The following is an 18,442-nucleotide window of genomic DNA, read 5'->3' on the forward strand; positions in this document are numbered from 1 at the left end:
ATATGCAGACAGGGCTACACATGATTCTGCTTCACAAGAAAATCTTAACATTGTCTTTTTAAAATAAAATATAGATAATTTTTCTCCGATTCCCAAAATTTTGTAACAGTAAAAATGTAGTTATAAATATAATTATGTATTAATATATGTTAATTTAATGTGATTAATTAAAAAATAAATTTTATTAAAAATAATAGTAATTTAAATTTTAAATATGAAAGAATCAGTATTAATACACAGATTCATACAAGACTTTATTTATGCATGATAAAACTCTTTATAAAATGCCTTCCATTAATATCTTAGGTTTGGTTACACAGATGAGATTAGATAAGATGAGATATTTTAAATAGTAATGAATAAAATATTATTATAATATAATTTTTGAATATTAATTTTATATTGAGATTTTGAAAAGGTTAGATTGTTTATTATATTTTGTATTTAAATTTAAAAAAATTATAATGATAAGTTGAGATGAGATAAAATTTTTAATTTTTATTAAACAAACAAGACCTTATTGGCCACCTTCTCAAAATTTAGAAGAATTATTGGAAATGTTTTATATAAAAATTAATTTATATAATTTTAAGATATATGTATTTTTTAAAATAACAGCGTGCACGAAACTTGCGCATTACTAGCACCAGCGAAAATTTCAAAACATTTTTCCAGCTTCCAAATCCAAAAAGAAGAGAGAAAGGGAAGAAAGGAAAATGAGCAACCTACTCTATTCTAATCCGTTAATTCAGTTCAAAATGAAGATAATCCCTGCTCAGTTCCCCGCCAAAAAATCCACCATGAAACCAGCGTCAATCTCCTCTCGTCTTCAAAACTCGCAAACTCCCTCAAATCAACAACTTAACCTATCCGTTCTTCGCTTCACTCTCGGTCTGTCTCTCCCTCTCTCTATACTAGAGCTTATATATGTATGCGGGTATGTTTGTGCTTTCTAATGTATGATTGTGTTCGGGCTTTCAGGGATACCTGGGTTGGACGAGTCCTATTTACCCAGATGGATCGGGTACGGGTTCGCTTCGCTTCTCATTCTGAACCACTTCCTGGGTTCGGATTCTGCTACACCCACTCCGGCACAGCTTGTAAGCAAACCCTTTATTTGAGGGTGTCTTCTTTTTCGATTCTTATTAGGCTTGTGCTAATTTTCTTAATTTCGTTTTATCTCCTTGATTTTTTCCTTTTATAGAGAACAGAAGCTATCGGCCTTTCTTTGGCTGCATTCTCCGTTATAATCCCCTATCTTGGAAAGTTTCTTAAGGTAGTTTTCCTATTAGTTTTGCTGTTATTTTATCATCATCGCTTGTGCGGGTATAATTTCTTAGTCTACGAATTCAATTAAGCTTTAGACACTCTTTTAAAGTTCACGGCAATATTATTAGCTCGGGTTTGACAGATTGATAGTTGTGTGCCCGAAAAATATCCGGTTGACCTGTATTAACTTCTTGTGTTTACTTGTTGGAGAGACTTTTATTCAGGTAATTTTAGGGCTTAAAACTGTTTTTGGTATTTATGATACCAATTAGGGCACCCCGACCAATTTGTTAAAGACTGAATATTTTGGTTGAGCACTATATTTGTAGCTTAATTTTATCTCCCCCAATCTCATAAATTCCGACGCAAATTCTCTCTGGTTACAGAAATTCAAGATGTATTTTACATGACAAAAGTTCCTTTCTGCTTTGCACCAGGCCTGCCATTGTTTAAAAATTATCAGCTGAAGGGTCGTAATCCACATGTTCTTGAAACATTTGATATCTCAAGGAGTATCACCAATAATGTGGTTAATGGTGCTGTTTCACACATGATGGGTTAAATAGGGATACTGAGATTGTTTTATGATTTAGACAGATTTAATCACATTTCCATCGGGAAGTATGGTTAGGAAATAAAAGATATTCACCCCCAGGGCAGCCTAGAGGTACATGAGTCAAATTCTTTTTGGTGGTAAAAATTCCTCTCGCTAAACTGGAACAAAGTAGTTTGGTATTGGCAATATCATCTATGATAGTACTTTGAGAGATTGAACCCGAGAAATATCCTTTACCTGGAGCTCTGTTTATGTGATGCCCAAATTTGTAAACCGGTAATGTGGAAATTTTTGCAGGGTGCTAGTGCAGCAGATCAAGCAACTATCCCTGAAGGTACTGAGCAAATTTTTGTCATGTCACAAAACATATTGGATACTAAGAAGGAAGACTTGGCTTGGGCAACTTACATCTTGCTTCGCAATACCAACACCATTGCTGTGGTATATCATCCCATAATCATGTAGTATTTATGAATCAAACACAACATTCCATTATAAATATGAACTTTAATTTTCCAGTTACTGATCTTTCTGAAGAATATTTTGTCTCATCTTTCAGTTAATATCTGTTCAAGGTGCATTATGTGCACGTGGCTACTGGAATATACCAGAAGAGGCATCAAGAAAAAATTTACTTGAATGGTTTGAGAAACAAATTGAAAGGATTGGCCTAAAAAATCTGAAGGACACCCTTTATTTTCCTCAGAATTCAGGTAGCCATAAATTGGACATTACTTTAATTCTTCATCAAAGAACTAATCTAACATTGAATCTAGTTTCGACATGTTGGCAAAATGTACATAATAGTGTGTTTATGGATTATACAAATCCAGTTGCAAAAAGGTTTTTTTTTTTTTTTTTTTTTAACATACATTAGCAGACTCAAAGAATTTTTAGTAGGATAAATATACCTTCTTCTTTTTTTCTCTGCACATAATAAACACTCTACATGGGCCCACTAAAGCCTTCCTGGATATTCCCTCTTGTTTTGAATTAGAAACCACCCTCTTGAAATAAAAATTGTTTATTCAAAGCACTAATATTCACTAACTAATGGAATCTTTTGTTTGATAGAAAGATTTAGTTAGAGACTGGTTAAAATGTTGAAGATACCATTGGTGCTCTTGAAAATGCAACGACCACTGAATAATGCTTGGCAATCATTTTTCTCATCAATTGCCTTTAAATCATTTAAGAGAAGCTTATTTCAAACAATTCCTGCTGTTCTGGAATCAATTTATTTTTCCTGATTTCTAGAAAAATTATCAATTTCAATCCAAATATCTTTCAAATATTAAAACACAACCAAAAATTCTGAATAGTGAAAAGATGTTCAAAGTCAAACATGCCGTTCAACTTCTCCAAGTTATTACTTCACAAATCTATCACTACTCTTATATGGAGGTTTTCATTTGAATTTAATTCAAATTTTCTGAAGCATTTTGCTTCTTTTTGGAGAAGTGGGAAGGGGGGTTGACAAAGCTGTTCTTCTTATCTCTTATAAATCAGTAAATTAATTTGAAAATCTTAGTTTTTAAGTCCCTTGAGGATGACAGTGGTATAAGATTTTCCAATTTAAGGGAGCTTCGTCTTTTTGTTTTTACATTTTAAATATTTAGAAGAAGAGATGGTCAAGAAGTTTGGCTGCAATATCCATTATATTTATCCTTTTCTACTTCAGCATGCTGTATAACATTCCAGTGTATAAGTCTGATCACATATTACCCCATAAGGTTCTAGTGTTTTATTGTTAATGGACAAATGCCATCACATTTTAATGTTGGAAAAATCAATGTGAAACACCATCAGTGCATTTTTCTCAGTGATTCATAACCAATGGAAACAAATTTTGGAGTAGTGCTTGCCAAATTACTCAGTGATTCATATACAGTAAAGTTGTCTTATTTAGATGGTGTTTTTCAGACTCGACCTCTAGTTTTCTTGGAACAATATGAATGTTTGATCATTATTTTAGATTCTGTGCTTTGGGAGCTGTTACCCAAGGGGACTCGTTCTCTCCTGGTACAACCAGTGCTACAAGTTCCAAAACCTGGTGCCAATCAGATGGAAGGTATTGAAGGTGAAGGTTTTGTCCTGTTGGCTTCAAGCAGGGGCTATGCATATAGCGATAGAGATAAAGCCTGGATAGGAGCTCTTGCAAACAAATTTGGAGGTAAGAGTTTGTAAGGGATTCATAACTCATTTTTAATGTATTAAATGAGAAGGCAAGTTCTATTTGGAAGATAACTCATTTTTGTATAAAATGAATAGGCAAATTCTATTTGGAAGTTTGTTTTCTCATTACTGTGTGGTTACCAGTCTCATGGCTGGTTATTCAAGTGTAATCTGAAATCTGTTAAATTCTAAATTTAATCAACCAGTTGCTAGTTTGGCACCCTTTTTAATCTTGCAGAAAATTAGCTGGTAAGTACCTGTGCATGACTTGCTTGAGAAGAAAGCGAAGTGTCTTGGTTGCTATCTGCTTTTAATTTGCTGCACTAACAAAATGAGGGAGAAAAGGAAATAAAGGTTTGTATTGCAAATTGAAGTAGCTTAAAAATTATAAAGAAGACATCAATTAGGAAGGGATGAAAAGCTTTTTGGTAGTAAGCAAGTCATTATTCCTCTCAGATTTTCAACATTAGAAACTCCAACACTATAGTTATGTTAATTCTCCCTTGGAACTTTCTTTTCATTTATGTAATGGAGTAGAAACAAGTGATGTACCTAAAATAGGCTTTTAGACTGGACTGGCACTAATCCCCATTTATTTACCAGGAGCAAGAACTACAAAAAAATAGTGCAGGATTAAAGCTTATTAGTGATATTCCATATCTCAATAAAAGGATTTGTTTTATGTATTTTTTTTCCCTATAAGTAGGATTAGTTGCCATAAGAAAAAACAAAAGGCTTTAATTACGTGGATTAATAAAATCTCTTTTTACCTGTACAAAAAAGAAAAAGAAAAAGAAAAAGAAAAAGAAAAAAATTAAAGGCTTGGGACTTTTTATTTTTTGTTTTTATAGCTGGTTGCTTAAAGTGGATCTTGTAGAATTTTGATCATTCCTCGATTTAGTCCAATGAGTCAAAAGCAGTCTGTTGATATCTGAGAAAAGCAGTATGAATGAAATTTGGCCTTCATCATGTTCTATTTGGACTGAATATCACATAACTTTTAAAGTCTCTCAAAAGCTCACTGAATATTAAAAACAAAAGAAAAAATCTCTTTCCCCTCTGCTGTTTCTTGTATCAAAGCGTTCTCTTTCTAATTTTTGTCTTCAGGATGATCAGCTATTGATCTTCAATTGATGAACACGTTAAAGTTCCAGATTGTGGAGACGGAAAACGATATGGGTTTCTACAAAAATTTCTCCAAGCCATACACCAGATTCTGCAAGAAAAATTTACAATGAAAGGGGCATTTTCATTTTGGAGATGGACTAAAGCAAAATGCTTGAAGACATTAAAAAATTAAATGGCATTGGATTGGTTACCTTGAGGCGCACAACCTTTCTGATGGCCAAGATTAGGCCTGGCATCAGACATTGCACATTGGTAATATCATGTTTGAGGCAGTATACCTGTGGTAAGCAGTATTTATGGAACAGATTGTGATGTTCGTAAACTGTTCAAGCTCATGCTTCTGAAAACAAGAAAAGGAAAACCACTAACACACCTCTCCTGGGCCTGAGAAGTGGACTGTTGTACTTGAAGGAAGTCCTGGAAGGACTAAGCTATGTACTCGAACCCCATCTTCTCCTAGAACTTGACCCCTCGCCTTATAGGATGAAAAGACAAGTAATGAACTGCTTTTGTATCATGTGGACCTCTGTAAATGTTTGCTAGTTATTTGATTCTGTGAGATCTAGATTTTCCACTTTTCATCTTGTTACTATTTTTGTCGTTGTTATTATTATTATTATTATTATTATTTTGCCATCACTTATAAAAAAATTATTATTTTTCCATCTCCGAATTTGGGATAATCTTATGGTTTTGATGTTTTCTCAAAGCCTATACGGGTTCAAAAATTCCAGTTGGCATGATGGTAAGATCTTTTGTGAGTTGGATTGAATTAGGATTCATATGTGAATCAATTCCCTGTTGGGCTTACCAGAACGTCCGTTGAAATATCTTGTCTGTTGTAGATCTGACCAAGATTAGAGAGGTTTTTGGCAATCTGGACTGCATCTGGCGAAGGAAGATCCTGGCCATCAAAGGCAAATTTAGCGTCAACCCGCACAAGGTATTGTTACCTCTCTACAGCTTGGATTCAATTGTAAAATATATGAACACAGAGAGTAAGAGCATAAACAAATTGATATGTATTGATGTGTGTAAGTGTGTATGCAAGGGGCAAATGAAAATTTAATGGGAAAAAAGAAAACATCTGAAATGGATTCCCAATGAGGTACATAGTAGTATATCCAAGGGCTGTAGTTGCCTGGCCTAGCATTTGGACTTATAAGTTGACTAACAAGGTGCTAAATATTAAAATGATCCAAAAATGAAAGTTCGACTTATTTTTTCCTAATGCACAAACTTTCACCCTATATATCAACTTCATTGACCCCATAAAACAACATATAAAAAAACTACGAAATGTATTGATTGCAGTTGATACTACCCTTTTTCTGATGCTCCATACTTAAATAGACGTGTTGGCATTGACTGCAGAGCTTTCAGTGGATCATAAAGATGTTCTAAAGAGTTTGCTTTTTGTCTATATTATTATTAATTTTTTCGTAGTGTATTTTACAAAAAGCCTTTTTTGAACTTTCTTAAAATTAATGTCTCGAATATTTACAAGATATCCATGGAAGCTGGATCTCTTCTCGACTTGTTGGAAACTTAAAAGTAGGTTGATCTAATTTACCTTCGCACTGGCCCTTGATTCCACAATCTCTACGTTGTTGTAGTAGAAGGAAGCTGATATTGCTGCCTGTTGGAGAAGTATAGATCCTATGGATAGAGTTGGCGCAACAAGACAACCCTGAGAACAGTGGAGTGTACAACAGAGCAAAAAAATAAATGAAAAGGCTTGACGATGTGAAACTCAATCTATAACATAAAAGCTCGAAAGATTGAAAAATCAAAGTTGAATTTGTTAGTGAAACCTCTCACCCTGTGCTCACCATGCTGGCTTTCTCACATAATACAGATAATGCAGTTATGGTATCAGGCTTAATTCGAGGTACGTACACCACACTTTTCATCCCAAATGCTGTTGCCTAAAGGGACATGCAAATGAGCAAAAATACAATTAGAATTATTTTTTCTCCGACTGATTTGAAGTTCAAATAGTGTAAGTTGGAGAGTTTTTACCTGTTTCACATTGTCGTATACAGTCGAAGGGTCAGTGAAATCAATGACAACTCCTGTTGCTTTTGACTACCAACATGCAATACAAGGTTAATGTGATAATCCCAGAGAGAGAGAGAGAGAGAGAGAGAGAGAGAGAGAGAGAGAGAGCATTTTGAGTACAGTACCTGAGATATGGAACCCAATACCATGGTGAGGTCATTTATTATGGGAATTTCTAGTGGCTCTTCCATGTCACATACCTACTCTAGAAGAATGGTGGAAAGTGATCAAAAGGATGTGGGAAAAGGGCAAAAGTTTCTTGGGATAAAGACAAACTCCAACAAGAAACTAGTATAAAATAGAGGGGTTGAATAAGAGAAAACCAAACCTTCCCAATATCTTCTCCCACAAGATGGGAATCCACTGCACCAGCCACCTCCATTCCTCTAGCTCTGGTAACTGCAATTACTGCTGCCCTTCCTATTTCTTTTGCTGCTCCATTCACAATAACCTAAAACTTGCATGCCACATAAATACAGAGGCAACTTCTCAAATATGATTTTTTGGATGAAAGAGGTCCTTTAAATAGATATTGAATTTGTTACCTTGGTATTACTTTGAGAGGGCTGCATTGAGCAAGAGATGGAAGGTCTAGCTTTAATATTTTGAGAACTCTTGTATACTTTAGGGTGAAATGGGCAGCTCAAGGCCGCCATTGCTGCGCAAAAACTCTACTACTTCTCAGCCGAGCTAGTTTGTTTCTTCTCAAAAGATAAGCCTATTTCCCGTCACCACATGCGACTCGATAAGGTTTCTATTTTTCTAGATTACACCTCTTTGGAGGGAATTCAATATCGTGACAAGGATGTATGTTTTGTAGTGGGAAAATGATAAGGCCACCTCTGGGAGCTACTGTTGGCCGATCTTTATTTTTTTTAATATTTTTTCTTCGTGATTAATGAAGTGTTTTTAATGAAGTTTTGATTTTTTTTTTAAATATTTAAAAATGTTAAAAAAATACATGTGAAAAAAACACAAAAAATAAAAAAAAATATAAATTGCCAACGGTAGCTCCCAACTGGAGCTGTGGTGACCGTATCAGCATCCTTTGTAATGTAATATAAACAAGGATTTTAGTAAAATCGTTATTTTTTTATTCTTTCATGCTAGTCATGTAATTTTTATACCAGGATATATTATTCGTGACCAGAGATATGAGGGATTACCAGTTTATTCATTTATTATTATTTTTAATTTGGTAGAAAAATTACTCTTTGGTTTGAAATACACCCAACTGCAAATAAATATATGAATCATAAATAGAATACAATAATGATACACTCCCACGAATGGGGAGTCTTCAACGGGCTGACATGGCTCATAGATGTGTACATGCCACTTCATCCCAAATGGTAACCTTTACGAATAAAGTTTGGTGGAGTCTTAAAGACATTTCTATTTAGTGGAATTCAGTTCCAGCTTGCATTTCGCAAAGTGTTTGGTCTGATTTACTGAGTTTTCAACTATGAATAAAGTTTCTTATTCCTACAAAAAAAAAAAAAAGAAAAAAAAAGGAAGGAGATTCTAGAAAGCTAAGAGTTTGATGGCGTATAATTTAGTTTTCCAAATAAAAAATCTGGATTTGAAACCCTCCATCCTCTTGAAGAAAAAAAAAAAAAATTCAAGAACAGACAGGTTTTCTAATGTATATCCCTTTATATTATTAGACATTAATTCCATGAGATTAGTGTAACTAAGTCGGCCATTGGAGCTTGGAGGCACCATCTCTTAACTTAATATTTATATACAAAGAATGAAATGGGAATGCTAAGGATGGATTATTTTGGATCATTATGAGATGAGTTAGACCTATAAATTTATTCATAATTACTCCAATAATAATTTGAGAAGTATTTGGTCCAACAATAATAATTCAATGGTATGTAAAAATAATGAAGTTTAAGGGTAACAAAACGATCTTGAATCACTTGATATTGAAATTTAAGGCCAATATGTAAACTGCGCGTGAACTATGGCACTCATGGACAAGTTTGACTATGAATGAAGAATATTAGCCGTGCAACATCAGCACATGGTGCCCCATTATTCTCATGGGTTATATCGAGCTAATGTACGGCTGTTGCTTTTTAGGCAATTTTTCTTGCCAAAATGTTGCATAAAATGAAAAAGTCCACAAAAAAATTATTTATAATCAAGGTGTGGATTGACATATCAGATTAAAAAAATTTATATAAAATTTTGAATTTTGAAGACTCTCTTGTAAATCAACACCTATAATGGGAGGAATGTTTTCCACCCGGCGCATAATAGTTGGGCTAGGGTAAAATAATGAGGCCCAAGGCAACTTGGGCTTCTAGTTGCATCAGATGGAGAAGCGTGCATCATGCGAAAAACCAGAAGAAGGGAAACAGATGGGATGCATTGAGTCTAACATTCCTTACGACACCAAGTATTAAAGGACATGCACCGGCAAGTGAAATGAGGACTCGAGTAGCCCTCTATTCTATGATGAGGGAACCATAAGTGACCACGCCACTTACCCATTACTGGAATGTACCCAAGAAGCCACGTAACATTAAAAGTGCAGTCTTAGAAGTCACGCTGTATTGAAAGTTTTACCTCAGAACACCACATTGCATCAAATACATAAGCTAAAATAGTTATGTGTGGAACGACGAGACCCTAACATTGAGTATAGAATGTCCCCCCCTCCCCCTTAGAAACCTCGTATAAAAGACACATCCCAGGTATAAAGAATTCTCTTTGAACTCAATTATTAGAAAGTTAATACTTAAAACACATGAGACTAATTTAGGCATCATAGGTTCTCTAGACCACCCCGAGCCCACATTTTTCCTTGTGTTTGCAGGTATAGATCCCGACCTGATTTGCTAGAATCTTGTTTCAAGCGTACAAAATATGACATTAACATATAGTGTAGAGTGTGTTATCTCCCACCAATTTGCAAGTAAAACAACTCTAAAAAGATAATTTATAGGAATATTTAATAAAATAAAAATGTTAATGGGTTAAATTACCAATTTTATTTATAATTCGCTTGCTACATAGATTAATAAAAAAACCCAAAAAAAGAAGAAGAAAAAAAGTCCATTGTTTCACAATTTACAGACTATTAAATGTCGGTAAATTGTTGGATTTTCCCTTTCTCCTATAGTTTGATTTATTTAAAAAAGAAGAAGAAAACATTGGAGTTGTTGAGTTTTCATTTTCAGTTAAGTTTGCTTGTTTGATTGTAATCGATTAGAACTAATTACTAAAGAGACCTTCCACCATCCCAATGGCGCATTCATAGGTCCATTGGCCCTTGAAATCAAGTGGCCTATTTGCAATCAGAACTTGAGGATAAGAGGTATATTTGATATATGATATGATTATGAATAATAATAATAATCTAGATGTGTGGGGGAAGAAAAGTATTATATTTTTTCATTATAGATGAAACTTTTTAAGATCGATTAGCTTGCTAATAATTCCTTTTTCATGTTATTGCAAAACTTCCACCCTCAACCACAAGCAAATGGCACGCGTAGTAAATATTTTGATTTGTTGGATAATATAAGAATATAATTAATTTATTTTAGAAAAATTTTACAGACCATATTCTCATCTTAAGTATACCCTACCATGATTGAGTGACATTACTCTTAAACCATTTAATTCTTTTTTAAATGATATAAAGGATAATCTAAGAGTTACAAATGTATCGCATTTTACGTAATAAAATGAAAGTGAGATATGAATATAGTTTATAGCATACTCATTAATATATTTTGGATGATCCTTTTGAAAAATAAGGAAATTGGAGGACAATAATATCTCATAAAAGATGAAAAGAATCAGTTATTCCGTGTAAGAATTCAGACTAATCATGGTACAAATATTCGCCCCTATAGAAAGTAATTAAGGCAACTAATTCTTCACATACTCAACAATTTTTACTTATTGAGTGCATTGAAAAAGGCTTTAAGTTGTTTCATTTTGCTTAATTTTCAAATATAAATTTGAGAAAATGGATAACTTAAGATGAATGAGCATATTGAAAATAATTCGAGTAATGATATATAATTACATCTCGTTTTTACAATTTTTATACAATCATGTGTTAAATTTAGGGTATTTATGTAAAATAATGTTATTTTTTTAAATTATTTTACAAAAATATCCTTTATTTAAAACATGATTGTATAAAAATTATAAAATAGAGCCGTAAGTATATCATTTTCCAGATAATTTAACTTCGAGAATTCTTGTTTTGGACGAGATCCAATGTAAATATTTTGGTCAGTATTAGGTAAGAAATAAATAATATATGATTTATTTCATATGTTTATCTATGTCTTATATGTTTATCAAGAAATTTTGTGTTGTTAAATGGTGATGATTAATGTTAATTAATAACAAGTTGATTTTAACTCATAATTATACACAAATCTATTTGCCATATATGGTGAATGATCTCCTACTGCCAAATGACAAGACACAAGACATAAGACAGGATCAACATGATCATTAGAGTAATCTAATATTACAAACTTTATAAAAATTAATGGTCAAAGTCCACATGAACAGGATTAATATTAATAAATAATCCCACTAATCTTGTCACGTGTCTCATATTAACTTTGGCCACAGTCCCACAAAAACTCCATCAAACTACTGCAAGCAAAGCACATATGATCTCCTGGTAACTTGTCGCCAACCAAAACTTCCTCAATACCAACTGCTGCTGCAATATAAATTAATCTATACTCCATGTAGGTGTACAGGCCAATGCAACAACCGCAGTAGGTTGTACCTTCTACATCGAACTATGTATGCATGGAATTTATAACGGATAGTGATAAGCTTACTACCTTATTACTATCCATCTACTACTTAAATTTACTATTTAAATGTATTATAAATTTTTTTATTTTTATTTTATTTTATTTTAAGTATTTTTTTAACATTCTTAATCATTACGAAAAAATTAAAAAAAAATATAACTTTATTAATACTCACTTTTTTAATCATTAAATAAAATAAAAAATTAAAAAAAAATCAAATATAAAAAAATAATAAATGAGTTGTAGTGAAGTAATAAGTATATTATTTTCGATTTATAACCCCCAACAAAACATTATTCCCACGTGGGAAGATTTTTTCATGACCGACATGTCTTCCGCACGTGTCTCAGTGTCGGTGACATTGTAAAGAACTGGCCGGCACTTCTTATTTTACTTTATTTGCGCTTCTTCTCAAATGACGTCTATGTCCCTGATTTGGTAGATTAATTTCTTCTTTAAAGATAACCCTAAGTAAGTAAAAAAAAAAAATCCTTCTTTGTCTAAACCAGTAACCACGTATTATTTTCTCACTTCACAGTCGAGGAATATGGGAGTTTGAGGTTTTCTACTTAGAAGTTGGTGCACATAATTTATTTTAAAAATTCTTATAGATTAAATCTTATCATTTTAATATAAAATTTTTTATAATACGATTAGAAACTCTAACATCGACCAATATCGACTTACAAATAAAAAGATCAGTTTCATAACAAATAAAAATCCATATGAACTGAACATGATGAGATTTCTAGTTGCAACATTTCAAGCATTACAAATTGATTTCTTATTTATTTATATATAATACAAATGTTCTATCTAATGTGTTACAAATATATGGATTCCTTGGTCACTAAGGTAAAAGAATGAACTCATACACGTGCGACCTTTAAGCTGAGTGAGAGGGAAACGCGTGGGCCAAGCACAAAAGGTCAAAAGAGTGGCTATTTTACTTTTACTTTACTTCAAGCTTGAGGTTTCAACTTTCAAGTTTCAACTATCAAGGAGGAAAACTTGTGTTTAACAATTAACTGGACAATGATTGGGCAACACTTAGTTCCCAAAATGCCCTTTATCTGAAACGTGTCAGACAAATAGAACCGGTCCTTCCATTAAACCCGAAAGTACTTTTGCAAGTTCACAGTATTCCGCCGGAGTTGGGTGGAAGACCCAAAAGGTTTCCGATTCGGTTTTAGCCTCTAGATAGAAGCTTTGGCGGCTTTCGCAGTTTCTTTCCCTTTCTGTATTAATTATTAATTTTTTTTAATAATAAATCAATAATTTAGAAATAATTATCGATTATATATTTATATATTCAGGACACAGTGGCTGCGTTAGCTGGCCACTCGTTTTTTAATATTTATTTTCATTTTCAATTTACTCCTCTCTCTCTCTCTCTTCTTCCTCGAGTTTTCCCAAGCTAGAAGGAGGAGAGAGATAATTTTTTGTTAGTTTGATATTCTATTTCTTTGGAGTTTGGAGTTTGCTTTGGCATTGGTCTTACCGGCACTTTCTTGGCAAAAACCGCAGGTTTCATTCTTGGGTTTTGATATTTTTCCTGAGAAAAAAGGCTTTTCGGCAAAGAGAATCTAGAGCTACTTGACTACATTTTTGCTCAAGAGATCTATCATTCGAGCTTTGACAGGTGCTAGATTTTTGGTTTGCAGACGGCTCTTTTCGCTGGTCCGCGATCTTTGCGTGGCTTTCTTGGAGATTAAGCTTGAGGGGTTCAATTTTTTCGTATGCAGGACGCCAGTGATTGTGTAGAGGTAAATATAAAAAGTTCGAAGTCTCTCTTCCTCTCTCTCTCTCTACGCGTGGTTGTCGTTGGGGTTAGACTCGTGTAATGCTGGTGGGGTCCGAGGCTCCTACAGCGGAGTTTAAAAGCCTTTGTCTCAATTGGGTATCTCTAATTTCCAACGTAGATCACCAGGAACCAAACTTCACGTTCGGAGATCTGAGGTTCTTCGTACACATTTTTGCGAGAAAATAAAACAAGAGAAGGCAGCTAGCTAGCCAAAGATGATGACTAAGACCACGGGGGTGGGACGAATGAATGGTGTCGGCGGTGCTGCCGATTCAGGAGGTGCTGCCGATTCAGGAGGAGCTGCCGAGTGGGAAATGAGGCCCGGAGGAATGTTAGTTCAGAAGCGAGACCCGGACTCCGATCGCAACTCGGTCCCGGCACCGACAATTAGAGTAAAGGTCAAGTTCGGGTCAACCTACCACGAAATCTATATCAGTTCTCAAGCTACCTTCGGTACATTCAACTCTCCTTATAGCTCCTTGAGCATCTTTAATGGCACACTTAGTATGTTTAGCGTCAGGATGGAATTGAATTTGAAGAAGAATTTAAAAAATAAATATTAATTCTCATAATCTTATTGACACTGAAAATGGAATTGAATGAACCTGTCAAGATTATTAATGCCATATGCGTGGTTCTTGTCATAGGAGAGTTGAAAAAAATGTTGTCGGGACCGACAGGGTTGCACCATGAAGATCAAAAGTTGATATACAAAGATAGAGAGAGAAATTCAAAGGCCTTCCTTGACACTGCTGGGGTGAAAGACCGATCAAAGATCGTGCTAGTCGAGGACCCCATTAGTCAAGAAAGAAGGTATCTTGAGATGAGACGAAATGCAAAGAAGGAGAAGGCATCGAAATTCATCTCAGAAATCAGCTTGGAGGTTGATAGGCTTGCTGGCCAGGTATTATATCAAGATATGAATTTCTTTGCGGGAAATGAAGGAGAAATGTAAAACTGTTTGTTTGGTTTGTGATTTCTTCGAAATTGACCTTTGAGTTGGGATTGGGTAGGTGTCGGCTATGGAATCCATAATCAATAAAGGTGGGAAAGTCGCGGAAACAGATGTGCTTACTTTGATTGAGCTATTGATGAATCAGTTGCTTAAATTAGACGGAATTATGGCTGATGGGGATGCGAAATTGCAGAGGAAAATGCAGGTATGCTTCAATTTCTATGTGCTCCATTTGTTTCATCCTACTTACCCCAAACAAAAGGAAAAAAAAAGAAAAAAAGAAAAAAAAAAAGAGGTCTTGAAGTTCTCATTGTTTGTGTACAACTTAAGAGTCTCCTAATCTAATGTAGGTGAGAAGAGTGCAAAAGTATGTTGAAACTCTAGACACGTTGAAGATTAAAAACTCCAAGCCCACCAGCAATGGAGGTCAAACTCCGATGCAGCATCATCAGAGGCAATCAAATGGTCAAATACGAGCACCAACGCACGGGCAGCAACCAAGGCAATCCGATGGGCAAAGACTCGCACCAATTCAAGAGCTGCAGCTGCCCCGGTGGCCGGTCGGGCATTTGCCAATTCATGAGCAGCAGCAGCAGCTACAACATGAGAAGCAATCGACAACAGGGGTAGTTGTTACGACCAAATGGGAGACATTCGATTCGAACCCTGCTTCAGTTCCTCTCCCTTCCACATCCACACCCACCTCAGCCACTCACAACTCAGTCCAACCCAAGTTCAATTGGGAATTCTTCGAGTAAACCATAGGCCGCGTTTTTTTGTTTTTGTTTTTGTTCGTGTGGATGTGTTCTGGACTTGGCTTGTTATCCTTTTTCTCCATTCTTTTCTGTACCTAGATTTTGTTGAGCACCCCCTTTTAGTCTGTCATTGGGTTCATCGCAAATAAATGGGGTCGGTACCAAAATCATCAGTTGTATGGTTCTGTTCTGATAGCCATATCACCCTTGTGGGCTTTGTATTGAGACAAAGGAGATGTGTATTTTGGAACCCTCATCCCATTTGGACAATCTTCTCACTCTTATTGATCGATATTTTTGAGCTTTTCTCTGAGGAATAAAATTAAAAATTTAAAAAAAAAAAAAAAGAAAAAGAAGAAGGAAGAAGAGACAGAGAATCAAAAGGGAGGGATAGTTAAAAAAAAAATTATGAGTATTTATACCTTGCTTCCAGTTGGGGCTACAAAGTGACAAAAAGATCAACGGCGACGATGAAGAAGGGGGTTTAATCAGTCCAACACTAGTAAACCACATAATATTGATAATTAGTATGATTACTATAAGAACCCATCCAATGAGAGTTGGACAAGTAGGAGCAAAGGAGATTAGGTTGGAAAAGTGGAAGGAAATGTGAGCGTTATGATCGACTTGACATGTTATTAAATACCTATAACAAGTATTTACATCTAAATTGGGTTCGAGGAACTTCTTTTTATGGTACATAAATTTTACGCCCATCGATTGTTTGTGTAACCTACTTATTAGGAGAGGTTTGGATTTGATCTCAACTCATTATTATAATTTTTATATAAAATATAATAAATAATTTAATTTTTTTTAAATAATATTAAAACATAATATTTAAATATTTTATTCAATTTTAAACTTTCATCCCATTTCAATTCACTATTCAAAATTTTCCTAATACAGAACCCAACTTGAGGGAAAACAAAAACCCTATCCCAATACCTACCAAACTTGAAGAAATTGCAAAGGCCACCTTGAAGATGGAGTAAAGAATATTCCATGTTGCTACGTACCAATGCTTTTGTCTTATGTAAAAGAGAAATGATTTGTATAAATTTTAAATAGATAAATTTTATGTAAGTCTTTGTAAAAAAAGTTGACTCCACCTTAAAAAAAAAAAATATTCATTACTGGTAGAATCTATTTTTTTTATAAAATCTTTATATGAAATTTGTGTATTTAAAAGTTGTGCCTATCATTATTGTATGTAAAAACACCTTAAGCCAAGCTCCAGCTGAGATTGGGATAAAGACATGTAACATAAACATGAAAAAATTAATTTTTTTAATTAGAGAAATAATATTTACAATTATAAAATTTACAGATTCTACAAACTTGTTTTGAAAAAAATATGTAAATATAGAATTTACATCAAAAAATTAATTTTTTCTTAGTATATTAATCCATTATATTTCAAAAAAATTACTCTTTTCATAATATACTCAACTTTTTTTTAAAAAAAAAAAAAAAATGCTTGCACAAACAACTATACGTTACTAATGGGAAATAGGCACCTTTATCCCAGCTGATAAAAAACAGCACAACTCACAGCTGCCCAAAACATCACAATCAAACAATTAAATGTACAGTTTTAGCATACCAATAATCTTTGAATACCTTAACTGTCCCTCCCCCATATGCTGATTTTGTCAATAAATTCTAATCATCCTCAGTGAAAATACATTTATAGGATTTCTTTACACAAATTAATGATGTTTTTCTCACCTCTATTTACAACTAAAAAGACATGAGTTTAAGAGATTTAGGAGTTTTTTCTTTCCCATTTAGATAGTAAAAGTGTTTCATCTTATCTCATCTCATTATTATAATTTTTTTTAAAATTTCTACAAAATAATATAATAAACAATTCAACTTTTTCAAATTTTAAAATAATAATAATATTAAAAAAAATATTCTAACAATATTTTCTTGAACTTTTATCTAAAACCATCTCATTTCATCTTATCTCACCATTCAAACTGCACCAATAGCAAGCATGGATTGAAAGAGGTAATTTTGTTTTGGTTTTTATTTAAAGTTATATTTTTAAGGTTGTTATACTCTTAAATTGGTGTGTAGAATGAATGAATCCATCCATATCATTTAAATTATAAAATTTAATTTATAAAATTAAAATTTTAAAATTTACTTTTTAAATCAAATTATGTTACAAGTCTATATGGTATATATATATATATATTTTTGATAATGTCTATATGGTATATAGACATTGAAATAGCAGTACTTTTTATTATTATTAAGAAGAGGAGAGAAGGGAAGCATGGATGAGAAAGGCAAACAGCCTCCTGAGATTACTTCAAAAAGAAAAAAAGTTCACGAGAAAGCAGAGGCCAAGGTGAGGTGACAGAAGATGCATGAAGCCTTATGTTGTGGTTGAGTGGTTCCTTTTGCTTGAGTGGCCAGATAAAGCAACCGATTGTGTAACAAGAGGTATATATTATCAAAAATTTAATGTGAAATTTATTTATTTTTATATATTTTACTGATGTGATTAGTCGCGTTATTATTTTTTAATATAAAATAATTACTTTTATTAACTACATTAATAAAGTGCACAAAAACCACGTATTATTGTGAACTTAGGATTAATTAAGCATGCAAACAGCCCCTCATATATTGTAAACAAATTAAAAAAAAACAATTCACCATTGACCTCATTTTGTGGAAAATTCTGCATTGAGCTTTATTCTCTATTTTAAAGAGTGCAAAATAAAAATTCCATAAAAGAACACTACTTTTTTTCTTTTTGTCTTTCCTTTTTAACAAAATTTTAGCAGAAAAACACTTCAATACTCCATGAATTCTTGAAAATCACTGGAATGTGGTAGTCTTCTACCTATCAAGTAAAATAAAAACAAGAAACAGAAAACAAAAAACAAAATTGCTCAGAAATTGGATTTCCAT

At 33.4% G+C, this 18,442-nt stretch overlaps 3 protein-coding genes across 6 annotated transcripts; 2 read left to right on the plus strand and 1 right to left on the minus strand.

Annotated features, from left to right (window-relative positions):
• Window positions 1-628: 628 nt before the first annotated feature.
• Window positions 629-5,702, plus strand: LOC122307672 (protein COFACTOR ASSEMBLY OF COMPLEX C SUBUNIT B CCB2, chloroplastic-like). 2 transcript variants are annotated; one of them, XR_006241796.1, is made up of 8 exons: window positions 629-891; window positions 982-1,100; window positions 1,205-1,276; window positions 2,123-2,266; window positions 2,385-2,538; window positions 3,801-3,998; window positions 4,239-4,354; window positions 5,108-5,702. XR_006241796.1 is itself a non-coding variant. In XM_043120703.1 (7 exons), the coding sequence occupies exons 1-7, from the start codon at window positions 717-719 to the stop codon at window positions 5,110-5,112; spliced, it is 867 nt and encodes a 288-aa protein (XP_042976637.1). In that variant the 5' UTR covers window positions 629-716; the 3' UTR covers window positions 5,113-5,702. The 2 variants fall into 2 exon arrangements, 1 of the variants encoding a protein (XP_042976637.1); XM_043120703.1 differs by lacking the exon at window positions 4,239-4,354.
• On the minus strand, window positions 4,947-7,962 carry LOC122307671 (dihydrodipicolinate reductase-like protein CRR1, chloroplastic). The gene is made up of 10 exons (XM_043120702.1): window positions 7,735-7,962; window positions 7,518-7,640; window positions 7,315-7,389; window positions 7,151-7,216; window positions 6,961-7,056; window positions 6,702-6,818; window positions 5,940-6,032; window positions 5,502-5,603; window positions 5,320-5,406; window positions 4,947-5,216 (listed from the first exon to the last, which is right to left on the minus strand). Exons 1-10 carry the CDS (start codon window positions 7,843-7,845, stop codon window positions 5,184-5,186), a joined length of 903 nt encoding a protein of 300 aa, XP_042976636.1. The 5' UTR covers window positions 7,846-7,962; the 3' UTR covers window positions 4,947-5,183.
• Window positions 7,963-13,320: 5,358 nt separating this feature from the next.
• LOC122308043 (BAG family molecular chaperone regulator 1-like) lies at window positions 13,321-15,781 on the plus strand. Of its 3 annotated transcripts, none has more exons than XM_043121204.1 (6): window positions 13,321-13,524; window positions 13,662-13,763; window positions 13,920-14,254; window positions 14,449-14,705; window positions 14,815-14,961; window positions 15,107-15,781. In XM_043121204.1, exons 3-6 carry the CDS (start codon window positions 14,017-14,019, stop codon window positions 15,512-15,514), a joined length of 1,050 nt encoding a protein of 349 aa, XP_042977138.1. In that variant the 5' UTR covers window positions 13,321-13,524; window positions 13,662-13,763; window positions 13,920-14,016; the 3' UTR covers window positions 15,515-15,781. The 3 variants fall into 3 exon arrangements, with proteins under 3 accessions (XP_042977138.1, XP_042977139.1, XP_042977137.1); XM_043121205.1 differs by having other exon boundaries at window positions 13,928-14,254; XM_043121203.1 differs by having other exon boundaries at window positions 13,321-13,763.
• Window positions 15,782-18,442: the final 2,661 nt, after the last annotated feature.

The sequence above is a fragment of the Carya illinoinensis genome, chromosome 4, assembly GCF_018687715.1.
Source record: "Carya illinoinensis cultivar Pawnee chromosome 4, C.illinoinensisPawnee_v1, whole genome shotgun sequence".
Lineage (NCBI taxonomy): Eukaryota > Viridiplantae > Streptophyta > Magnoliopsida > Fagales > Juglandaceae > Carya > Carya illinoinensis.

What these genes read in the sequence shown, in the direction of transcription:
- LOC122308043 (XM_043121203.1), top strand. Translation starts at nt 14,017, where the DNA reads ATGATGACTAAGACCACGGGGGTGGGACGAATGAATGGTGTCGGCGGT. An exon ending in CAGTTCTCAAGCTACCTTCG is followed by an intron (nt 14,255 to 14,448) that starts GTACATTCAACT and finishes TTCTTGTCATAG; the next exon opens with GAGAGTTGAAAAAAATGTTG. An exon ending in AATTGCAGAGGAAAATGCAG is followed by an intron (nt 14,962 to 15,106) that starts GTATGCTTCAAT and finishes AATCTAATGTAG; the next exon opens with GTGAGAAGAGTGCAAAAGTA.
- LOC122307671 (XM_043120702.1), bottom strand. Translation starts at nt 7,845, where the DNA reads ATGGCGGCCTTGAGCTGCCCATTTCACCCTAAAGTATACAAGAGTTCT. An exon ending in TGGGAGAAGATATTGGGAAG is followed by an intron (nt 7,390 to 7,517) that starts GTTTGGTTTTCT and finishes CTTCTAGAGTAG; the next exon opens with GTATGTGACATGGAAGAGCC. An exon ending in TATTGGGTTCCATATCTCAG is followed by an intron (nt 7,217 to 7,314) that starts GTACTGTACTCA and finishes GCATGTTGGTAG; the next exon opens with TCAAAAGCAACAGGAGTTGT.
- LOC122307672 (XM_043120703.1), top strand. Translation starts at nt 717, where the DNA reads ATGAGCAACCTACTCTATTCTAATCCGTTAATTCAGTTCAAAATGAAG. An exon ending in ATCTTGGAAAGTTTCTTAAG is followed by an intron (nt 1,277 to 2,122) that starts GTAGTTTTCCTA and finishes AAATTTTTGCAG; the next exon opens with GGTGCTAGTGCAGCAGATCA. An exon ending in ATACCAACACCATTGCTGTG is followed by an intron (nt 2,267 to 2,384) that starts GTATATCATCCC and finishes CTCATCTTTCAG; the next exon opens with TTAATATCTGTTCAAGGTGC.